The 11,876-nt window shown below is 31.9% G+C and overlaps 1 protein-coding gene across 1 annotated transcript; it reads left to right on the top strand.

Annotated features, from left to right (window-relative positions):
* Window positions 1-4,818: 4,818 nt before the first annotated feature.
* On the top strand, window positions 4,819-10,870 carry LOC114396547 (uncharacterized protein At2g37660, chloroplastic-like). Its single transcript, XM_028358580.1, has 7 exons — window positions 4,819-5,058; window positions 6,254-6,525; window positions 6,614-6,650; window positions 6,744-6,841; window positions 7,034-7,095; window positions 9,716-9,839; window positions 10,452-10,870. The coding sequence occupies exons 1-7, from the start codon at window positions 5,004-5,006 to the stop codon at window positions 10,569-10,571; spliced, it is 768 nt and encodes a 255-aa protein (XP_028214381.1). The 5' UTR covers window positions 4,819-5,003; the 3' UTR covers window positions 10,572-10,870.
* The last annotated feature ends 1,006 nt before the right edge of the window (window positions 10,871-11,876 follow it).

Raw genomic sequence — 11,876 nt, 5'->3', positions numbered from 1 at the left:
TTTCTTCATTCTGCAACTTTGTTCATTCTAGTTTTGCCTAACATTACATGTTGTAAAACAATTTCACAATTATTAAAGAAAAACGCGGGGGAAGATAACTATGAAATTTGATAGTCAATTTTGGCTAAGAATGATTGCAATTTCTTTACTTTATTGTTGTTTTTAATGAAATAATAAAGAAATTAATATATTTTCAATTTTTTATTAGTAGAAGTTAAAAGAAGAAGATTTCAAGTGCTTTGGAGGAAAATTGATTCAAAAATTGAAAGAAAAAACCTAGAAGAAAAATTGGAAGAATTCGACAGCTCGCTTAGCGCGCAATCCAGGCTTAGCGCGAACCCTCGCTAAGCAGGAAAACTCAGGCTTAGCGTAAAGAAGACCCACGAAGAAGCCTTAAGGCGTGCTTAGTGCAAAAGCCCATGCTCAACGCGAAGTCAGCGTGAGAAGTAAGCTACCTTAAGCCTATAAGAGGAGTAGGAAGCAGAAGGAAAAGACACCACCCCAGAGACTCAGAGCTCTCTAATGAGTACATCCTAAGCCTGAGTACCTCTGATAGGGGAAACCCTCTATCTATGTCCATTATCCCCTTCTCTTCCTCTATCCATCCCTATTCTTCTATCCACATCAACCCCTAAAGTGTAAAGCCTCTCATGACAATGAGAGGCTAAACCCTCATTGTTAAGAGTCTCGCATGCCAACTCTTGTAATGTAACTCTTTCTTATTATGTATTTAATGCAATCCTGTTTCTATTGCTCTTTTTTGTGCTTAATTGTTTATTATGGTATGGCCATCCATATAGTGTTTAGGGGATAATGCATTGAAAAATGATTATTTTCTAAAGAACTGGGAAAGAGAATCTAAATGAAATCATTGCTAGAATTATATCGATATTCATTTAGCGTATTTCATGCATCTCTAATTTTAATGCGATTTATTATTTTTATCTTTGCAAATAAATTTGGGAGAAAAGAATAGATAAATTAGGCTCTTCATGAAAGAAACCAAAGATAGAGTGTCTTAGTAGATGTGGGTGGAAACAGAGATATCATTACATAACAAGTAGTTTTGGCATGCTAGGCCCCAACATATTTGCATTATGAACTGAATTATCTTTTTATCATCACCTTTATTTTTTACTTTTCTTATCTTTAAATCTTTTATCTTTTCTATATTCTATTTTTTTATCTTTAAATCTCTTATCTTTTCTTTCAAATCTTTATTTTATCTCCTACCTCTTTTTATCTTCTATTTTAAATTCTTTATCTTTTGCTTGTAAATTGGGTTTGAATTAATCTAAGTACAAGAAGTCACCGTACTTGAGACAATTTGGTGCACATGTCAATGAGTTAACAGGGGACTCCAAACGTTGTACCTTATGTCATATATACCATAGTATTCCCCACAGTCACATTTGACAACCTTAATTTTCTTTCTTTTTCTTAGTAAAAGTTCAACTTCATCTTTGAAAGACTAAATGTCTAGAGGCTAAAACTTCTCATAATTTAAATAAAGATGAATCATCTATGAACATAATAAAATACATTTGTTCATTCCATGAATCCATAAGGAATAGAACACAAATATATGCATGTATTAGTTCTAAGACATCCTTATTTCTTTCAACACATGAATTCCATTTTGTTTGTTTATTTTTCCTTTATATACTTAATATAGACTATAAGGTCCAATCAATATAAAGGATCTAGAATTTCCTATAACACAAGCATCCAAATTCTCTATTAAGAGATATGACTTAAGCGCTTATGTTATAAAGTAACGAAATTCTCATTTAATTTTAAGTTTTGTACCATCCAAAAAATATTTGTAATAGGAATACTCAAATATCCATAAAAGAACTCATAACTTGTATCATTTGAATCACATGAGAGACTAACTTTATTATTTCTAATTGAACAAAAATAACTAAATTTGTCCAAATTAGAAATAAAATTTGGTTTAATAAATAGCTCAAAATATGTCTCAACCAAATTCAAATGAAATTGAGTCTTTTAAAGCAACATATAGTTCTCATAACTTCAACTATAACTTTATGTCATCGCCCACATAGAAGAATCTTTCATTATCACTTGGTGGATGACTCCATAGGTAGCATCGTATAGATATGCTTTTGTGAGTAGTAGAACCAAAATCTACCCACTAAAGTCCTTCGATACAAAACTAAATTAATTTTAAAACAAACAAAAATGAGAAGTTTACCATTTTTACACACTAAATAATGTAAATGGGACCATTTTTTTTATATGTCTCGTCCTACAAAAGTAAAAAGGAAATTCCTTATCTTGTTCTCTTGTTTCTTCTCTAGAAAAAAAAATTATGCAATATCTTCAACTCTCAATTGACTCCCCTTATGTTCTAAATTTTATACATGCAACTTTGGGATTAAAATAATATAAGTAATTTAAACCATAATAGTAACAAAAACAACAATTAAAGAAGAGAAACATACAATGCACAAATAATCTTTATGGTAAATTTCAAGACCCAAACAAGATACCTAGTGCACCATTAATCTTCAATCTTTGGATTGAAAAAGACTAACTGCAAGTGGTATTCTCAACGTATTGATCAAACATTGATGATAAGTCCTGTCAAACAAAGATTGTCTTTGGACACTCCATTGCTCACATGAAAAACTTATATGATGATTACTCCGGTCAAATGATGATTGCCTTTGAACATTTCATTATTCACATGGAAAATTACACTATTTATAATTGCCACATGTTTACCATCGCAAGCATGTAATTATTCTACCAAATTGTCTTCCTTTGGGTCTAGCACAATTTGCATGAATAATTCCATACAACATCCATGTAAATTCAATTAATTCAACTTACGCAACAGAGGTTACTTTGACAACATGTTTTTGAATCAATTTAACAAAACAATACAAGACAATTTAATATAATAAATGGGAGGTCTTAAAATTACACAATTTTCACATATAATTTAGTTATATAAAAATATATATAACAGAACATGCAAATATTTTGCATAAAGACCCATCACAAGATACCTAGCACAACATTAATTTCTAGAGAAATTAATTTGTAATTGGTACTATCAACGCAATGATCAAATATTGACAATAAATTATATCAAACAATAGTCTTTCTTTGGATTGTCTATTATTCACACGAAAACACCTTTATAATTGTCACACGTTTATCATCACAACTAAAAAATATTATTTGGCTAAAGTGTGTCTTCCTTTGGGCCAAACACAATCCACATAAATAATTTCATACAAAATCTGTAATTTTAATTAAATCAATTTTCACAATAGGGATTATTTTTGCAATATATTGTGTCAATCAATTTAATTAAAAAAATACTAGACATACAAATAAATAGGAAGAATCTGTTACTGCTAGATTTACACTCAATCGTGATAGCAAAAAAATATAAAACATTAATTACGACAAGTAAATATGATATCCTTAAACTATATTTATTGCTATCATTGATTTATACTTAAAAATAGCTCAAGTAAATATTGCATTCGTGATTAACGTTATCATAAATTTATGAAATGAATTTAAAAAAATCACGTATAAATTCTTAAAAGAAATCTTTAAAAGATTTTATATAAATAAAAAATAATAAGATTATTCATAAAAAATATTTCATTAGTAATGATTTATGTTTGTAATGTTTGTGCAATGTACTTTGGAAACTGGAGAAACTTCACTTCACCTTCAACTTTAATTTGCTTTCACATTAGAAAACAAGAGTTATATAGATAAAATATATAATAATGTTTCTCCTTTAATTTATTAACATTACAAGAAACGTGAAATACAAATTTTATCCAAAAGGAAGTGAAACATTTTTTTTTTATGAAATAGAGAAAACAACCCAATTCCTACAAACTAGTCTATTGTAAAAAAAAAAAACTTTAATGTCCAATATTCTAACAGACTCTGATACCACTTGTTGAAATTTTAAAAGATCTATACGAGACTTACGGATTAGCTTATCCATATCTTTTTTACGGAAGGACAAAATGAAAAATCATATAATTACTGGGTATACCAGCAATTTCACTGGGTAAACCTAGTAATGCCCCAAACATTTATATGTTGAAATGAGTAGATCTAGCCTCCATTTTAAAATGATCTGGATTCGAGCTAACCTTTGCCTTTTCCTTTGGGCCCAATTTAGGAGATCTTTTTTTCGGGTATTGAAAAGTTTAGGGGGTGTTTGATTTGGTTGTTTTCTGTTTTCATTTTCGCTGAAAACAGAAAACGGTGATGAAAATGTGTTTGGTTGGATTTCTGAAAACATTTTCAGTGAAAATGAAAACAGGAAACAACCAGAAAATGAAAATAATAAATTTTCGTTTTCAGTGTTTTCAGTTGAGAACAGAAACCTTATTTCGGGTAAAATAAAATTGTGGTGACAATGAATGTAATTTTAATCAAATCTAAAAATACAAAAAGACAAAGAAGTCAATATATCATAAATTTTAAGTATTTTTATTTCATGAAAACAGAAAACAAGAAGTCAAACCAAACATATTTTCAGAATTCTAATCTTTTGAAAATGAAAACAGTTTTCAGAAAATAAAAATAAAATGAAAATACAAACCAAACACACTCTTATTCATCATTTAGATTCAGACTCAGGTTCAATAAATATTTGTAAATTATTTATGAATAAGATTTACATATTAGTAGTGAAAATCAAACAATGTTTACGTGGAATATGAATTCATTCCTTATTGGACCGACATTTTTTTTACACCCAATTTAGAGAATAATATCCTATCTAAAGCAAAATGGGGGATTTATTTCCATTCCCAATATAATAGCCCAGGAATAGAAAATTCCAACAGCACCGTCACTTCCTCTACCGCTTTCTTCCTCCTCATTAAGGCGCAACTCTCTCTCTCTCTCTTTCTTTTTCTTTGTTAGGTTTGGTGACACTTAGTTAGAAAGAGCGTGCGAAGAGGGTGGGGAGAAGATTTAGTGTTGTGGCCATGGCGGAGTCTGAGAAGAGTACTGTGCTTGTTACGGGAGCCGGTGGTCGCACAGGTTAGGCCTTTTTGGTTTTTGCTTTGATGGGTTTGCTTTGGATTCTTGTTTTTCTGTGTTGGGATGTAGAGAGTTTTGATTTTGGACCCGAAAATGACGTTTCGGGTTTTGCCTTTTCGGGGTTTTGTTTTTGGGTTCTTTTGAGAAGTTGAAAATGTGGAGTTTAACTGTTTGTTTTATGCTTTGATGGGTTTTCTTCAAATTCCTTCTTTTTTTCTTCTTTTCCTTGCTATGGGGGGAGGGAGAGAGAGAGAGAATTTGGACGTGAATTGAATATTTTTGAGTAGGGGTAAATAGTTTATGACTTTTCATGAATTGAGAAAAAGCTGATACAATTTTATGGCTTCTGTTAGTATTCATTTATTTACAGGGTGGCTTTCTGAGACTAATTTAGACAGTGCTTTCTGGATTCATTTTTAACTACAAAAATCTCGCATTTTCGTTTGATTTCTGTTTCTAAAAGTAAATATATGTTTGGTAAAACTATATTATAGAAAGCTTAGGAACTATAAGCTAGGAGTTCAAAAATTGAAAAATTATAAGCTAAGTAGCTAACTGATTTAAAAATTAATAAACAGTTTCCTATTTGGCCAATCCAATCAGAAAAACGTTGTCTACGTTGAGTATGGGATAAGGTTACACAGCATGATATGCTGTATTTCATTAAATTAAAGATTAGGATGCAACGTGCAAAAAAATTTATATAGTAATTGTACTAGAGTAGGTAGGAAACTTACACAAACTGTACAGTACTCAGCATTCAGCTTGCTGATGGAAATGTATGATACTATGCTAAAAATCGGTTTTCAAAGGTTTTGTTTACATAATAGGCGTGGGTTACGGTATTTGGATTTCTTTTTGATGCACCATTCAGATTGGCTTAAGGATAGTGTATCAAACACCTACATATTTCATCGTATAAATTGTTCAGTTATATTAGTTTCAATTTTTAAGGGGGTTAAGATTGTTGGTTGATGTTGGGCCGTAACGCCATATATTTGTTCATGCTACTTATATGATACGTGTGTTACTTAGGCAAGAACCAAACACGCCTTGATTACGCAAAATGTTATATAATCATCTTTCTGGTCAATCAATGCTCAATTCAATACCATATGCATTTGTGGGTGGTAGCTGACTTAGGATAGATACCATGTTTTTTTATCACTAACTGAGAACTGACGTTGCTTTTCAGGACAAATAGTTTACAAAAAATTAAAAGAGAGGCCAAACCAATATGTGGCTAGAGGTCTGGTTAGAACAGATGAAAGCAAACAGAACATTGGTGCTGCAGATGACGTTTTTGTTGGGGATATAAGAGATGCTGAAAGTATTGTTCCTGCAATTCAAGGTATAGATGCTCTCATAATCCTCACAAGTGCTGTTCCACAGATAAAACCTGGGTTTGATCCTACCAAAGGACAAAGACCAGAGTTCTATTTTGATGATGGTGCATATCCTGAGCAGGTACTATTACAGTTTCTGCATTATGCTTAAGTACTTTTTTAAATTTATCCCCCGTTTTATTCATATTTTAATGATTTTTACATATTAGGTTGACTGGATTGGGCAGAAAAATCAAATAGATGCCGGTGAGAATCTATTTCTTCTTTCCATGAATCATAGATTGCTATACAAACTTATACATGCTTGTGATATTGAAATTATTTTCTATATGTGAACAGCTAAGGCTGCTGGAGTGAAGCACATTGTGTTAGTAGGGTCTATGGGTGGAACAGATCTTAACCATCCTTTGAACAGCTTGGGTAATGGGAATATACTGGTTAGTAATGTTTTTTCCTTTACTTCTAAACTACCTCCTTCCATAACATTCTGTCATTGCTTTTATATGATTAGAGCTTGCAACTCATCTTAATGCAAAATGCAAGTTTGGTGTAAATGCCTAAATGGATATGTTTTACTTCCCCCATGCCCTTCGATATTCCTCCTTTGATAGGAAGAATGTTGATTGCAGGTTTGGAAAAGGAAGGCTGAGCAATATCTGGCTGATTCCGGCATCCCATATACAATTATAAGGTACATCAACTCTTGTCCATACTGAGACATATAATACTCCTAGCTAGGTTTCTTCGGTTTTCCCCCCATATATGTCCCTTTTAGTTGCAATAATGTATAAAATTATAGACTGCTTCACCGTTTCCTTGGAATTCTATTTTAATCCTCATAACATGAACTGCACCCAAAACATTTTCAATCAACACTATATTGTTATCTTGATACCTGGTTGTTTTGACAGAACACTTCTAGAATATTTGGTGTTAGTTTCCTCAAAATCAACAAAAACTTAAGATCTCAATTTGGTAACATCCATTTTTACAAATTAAACCTATCAATTTGTGCCTTGCATATTTTTTTTAAAAAAAAATCCTAAATAACAAATGATAGAAGAAGTATCTTCTTCCAGTGTGTGTGTGTGTGTGTGTGTTGGATTTTTAAAGCATGGGGTACACATTTGTTGTTGGATACAAAATAAAAGTGAAATTTGGAAGGACAAGAAAACAACACAACTCAATGACTCTTAGGAATCTACCTAAGAATTTACAGAGTCAAGACAGGGTACTCAATTTGCAAGATGAAGTAGTAGTAAACTCAAATTGACTGATTACAGCTATCACCAAGGCATCTATTTATACTAGAAGTGGTGCAAGTACCATCTCCTAAGAATTAATTCTCTTCTCTTTTTTGTTTACTTCTTTATTGACTACATGCTTTTCTAGCATTGTGAATGAGAAACTATTTTTTCCTAAAGACATGTGGCAAATGAATTCAAATACTAGTCAAAAGAGCACGTGGCAAATGTATTATACATGCAGCTCTAGAATTCTCCTTGACTTTCCCTTGGTTGAAAAAGTTGAGCTCTTCTTTTCTTCTTCATATGAAGACAAGTCCGAGACATTGAAGGACATAATTTTTCGGTAATGCAAATTTTTATGCATTTTTAAAATTCTATTTAGAACTCTAAAAGGGCCACAGTTCTGGGTTTGAGCTGCCTAAACCATCCTTTGGGAAATCGTTCTTGCTGGATATGAATCTAGACAAAATCTCCTTGCTTGAAACTTGTTGGCTTCCCAAATCTATCAGCTTTTTTCTTATACTCTTTATTTTATTAAAAAGTATTAACTCAAAGACAAACCTTCTGTTGTAGCCTTTGAATTTCTTTCCCTCTCTTTTTAGTATCACTTCTTAAAGGACGATTAGTTGGAATTTGGAATAGGAGCTAAGTCAATCAGAAAACTGGTAGTTTTATTCAATCAGAACAAGGTTAATGAGCTTTTACAAGCTAGAAAATACTCCAGAGAGGAATGCTCCTTAGAGAAGCAGGCTAACTAGGATTCATGCAAAAAAAAAAAACTCCTTACCCGTCACACTCTCCTCCCTATAACCTACCACCCCTATCTGGGACTTGTGCCCATACACTACTAACTCTTCCAACTCAGCTGACCAACTAGGCTTGGAGACACAATTTCATCTTCCTAACATAATCCTTCCAAATCTTGTGCCACCTTTGGTTCAAGTACAATACTTGGTCCTGGTTTGTGCCCTCGAACCCTATCACTTGCTCACCTCTATTGAAGAGATCAACGAGTATGCTCAACTCGAGGCATTGACAACTTGATTTACCAGCCTTGTGTTTGAACCCAAAGGATCATGCTTGGGGGAACTCTACCCATTTTACATGGCTATTGTTGAGCTTATGTTGTCCATTGTCTGAGAATAAGATGATCTCCTTTGAAATGATGACATAGAATTCCTTATCATAGATTCAATGATTTCTCCATGATACATTCAATTTCTCGCTGAAGTAGGAAATTGATGTCCCTTCCTGGGAAAGAACAACATCAATTCCTATACATGAAGCCTCACCACACACTCCAAAGACAGACTTTCTTGAAGTTGGCTAATGAAAGAATGGGTGCTTCTATAATTTTCACTTTTAATCAATTTGAAACTTCTTTGAGATGCCTCAGGTCACTAATATGTTTCTCCTTTTAAGCATTTGGAGATAGGGGCAACAATTGTGCTAAACCCCCCGATATGAGTTGCTGCTATTAAGATATTTGGCCATGGAAGCTGTGAACCTTCTTTGAAAGAATTTGGTGATGGCCATAATATAATAGCCTGAACCTTTGTCAGATCCATGCTAATTCCTTCAAAAGATATACATAGACTATTTAGGTTAAGTTCTTGAGATTTGCATAGAAGCATTGTTCATCATGCACCTTAGAAACTGCATCAGGGATAGCAGTTTGTGACCAACAGATACCTTCGGCATTTTACTCCCTAAACTGCATCAGGGATCCAAATCCATATTATTTTCAAAATCTCAACTGCACCATTGTCTAATGCTTCAAATGAGACTTATCCAAAATGCAGGAACAATCTGACTAGAAAATCATTCAAAATATGTCTTATTCTTTGCAATATACGTGTAATCAATTCAGGTTTTGTACATATTATATTTAATTACACAGTTACTTATCTTCAATATAATTTTGATATTTTGAGGTAACTTGTTTTAGTATCCACATTGCTAATGAGAGAAATAGTTTGGAGTAAGGGGCTTTTTTATGAACATGCTGAGTTTTTTTTTCTTTTTTAATTTTTCCATCTTTCCTCACTTTCTATACTGAGCCAGGGCTGGTGGCTTGCAAGACAAAGATGGAGGTCTTCGGGAACTACTTGTAGGGAAGGATGATGAGCTTCTCCAGACTGAAACCAGAACCATAACTAGATCTGATGTTGCAGAAGTCTGCATTCAGGTATCTTATTTTTATTATTGATAAATAACTCAGATGGACATAACACCTCCCCACACGTTTCCCCACTAAAAAAATCCAACATTGTTTTGGCCCTGTTTAGATATTACTCTCTCCGGTCTCGATTATAAGCAAACAAAAAAAGACATACTTCACATTTATTAAAAAAATTAGTTAATTTCATTAAATTGTGTCATTTTTAATTAAAAAATAAACACTTTTTCTAAACAATACTTCATTGAAACTTGATATTAAGCATAAAAAAAGTCTTTGGTCTTATTAAATGAAGCATATTTTGGAGATCATTAAACAAGACATATGTAATTGAGATTTACTTATATTTGAGACTAAAAAATAAGGAATTTTTTATGCTTATATTCGAGATCAGAGGGAGTATAAGAGAAGAAAATAAGAAAGTAAAATGAAATGAGCTTCTAACAAAAATTGATTTGTTAAAATCAACTTATGCACTTAATTTTTGTTAAAGTTATTTTCATTCAACATTTTTAAAAGCTAAGGTGCATAAGTTGATCTTAACTTATGGAAAAGCTCAACGTATTTTAGTTTCTGCTCAACTCTTAGATTTGGTGCCCCTTCATTTAATTGGTTTAACAGGCACTAAATTATGAGGAGGCTAAATTCAAGGCATTTGACTTGGCGTCAAAACCAGAGGGAGCTGGTTCAGCAACAAAGGACTTCAAGGCTTTATTTTCCCAGATCACCACTCGCTTTTGATTTTGGATGTTGTTGTCATGGTCCCAAAATCCTTGTGAATTGAACCATATGGGTATTAGTGCTATCTGAAGCAAATTTAATTTTAGTAAAGGATTGTTTAAAGCAAATTAGACTTCACTAGTAGTGCACGCCTTGAGAAAAACATTCCTTAATGTTTTCATTTGCATGATACTATGATAAAAATAAAAAAAGTAGTTTTCATAGGGACAAAACTCAGCTGTCTGTATAAACTTACTAGAAAATACATTGCTGACAATTGTCACTATTATAATTGGATACTGATTTCCTTGTTGGAAGCACATGCATTCTAACACGGGGCCCATGTGGCCACCAATTTGAGTGACAGGAGATATATTTTGGTTCTCTATCCAATCAGAGAATGCCATTTTCTCAAAAAGAAAAATATAATTGTAATGAGTAAAGTTAACTTTGAATTAACTTTAGCAGCATTTTCTTAAAGACAATTTGGAGGTGAGGATCGAATTAAGTTAGGTTGTTTAATAAGAGGGAAAGATAGTGCAATTAATTTAAAAAATGGTAGGACTCATTTTATTATTTTTCACCTTTTTTTTCATTTTGTTCTTTATTTTTTTTCTCTATTTCTCTTCCATCAAATACTTTTAACTTTCATTCTACTTTTCACCTATTTATATTTATTGTTTATATTCATCTTTTTTTTTTCTCTACCAAATAGGGCATAAAACGTAAGAGTTGATTTGAGTGTGGTGTTTACTAAAACTTAAAAGCTTAGTTACACTTCAAAACTGATTTTACTTTACCATTTAAACAAAAGTAATTCTTCTAAATATTTTTTAACACATTAATATCTTTAATGTCAGTTTTATGATTTTTTTTTTCTAGAATTATATAATTATGAAATTGATTTGACAAAAAATCTAAACCAATATCAAACGAAAGTCTTGTAAGACTCCCTCTATTGTTGCAATTTGGAACTACAAACGAGATGGCCATACTCGATCCTGGAAACTCAAGGTCGAGTTTAGATTGATAAAAACAAAATGATGGAATACAAGAAATTAAAATACAATTCCATTAGGTTCAATTGTTTGGATTGATGAAATGAGAACGAAATATAAAAAAATAATATGAAATTTATTTTCATCTTGTACTATTATTTACTTTTCTTTTTTCCCCCTAATTTAGGAAGAATGAGATGGAATAAAAATTTTACTGTCACAATTATTTTATTCCACTTTATTCCATTTTAATAGTACACTGTAATAGTCATATTTTTCTGTGAATCCAAACATTGTCTAATATACATTGGAAGTGATATAAATATAC

The sequence above is a fragment of the Glycine soja genome, chromosome 18 (genome assembly GCF_004193775.1).
Source record: "Glycine soja cultivar W05 chromosome 18, ASM419377v2, whole genome shotgun sequence".
NCBI lineage: Eukaryota > Viridiplantae > Streptophyta > Magnoliopsida > Fabales > Fabaceae > Glycine > Glycine soja.
Note: the sequence above shows the minus strand (reverse complement) of the source record. Positions and strands in the feature narration are given on the sequence as shown.

What these genes read in the sequence shown, in the direction of transcription:
- LOC114396547 (XM_028358580.1), top strand. Translation starts at nt 5,004, where the DNA reads ATGGCGGAGTCTGAGAAGAGTACTGTGCTTGTTACGGGAGCCGGTGGT. An exon ending in TGGGTAATGGGAATATACTG is followed by an intron (nt 6,842 to 7,033) that starts GTTAGTAATGTT and finishes TGTTGATTGCAG; the next exon opens with GTTTGGAAAAGGAAGGCTGA. An exon ending in TTGCAGAAGTCTGCATTCAG is followed by an intron (nt 9,840 to 10,451) that starts GTATCTTATTTT and finishes TTGGTTTAACAG; the next exon opens with GCACTAAATTATGAGGAGGC.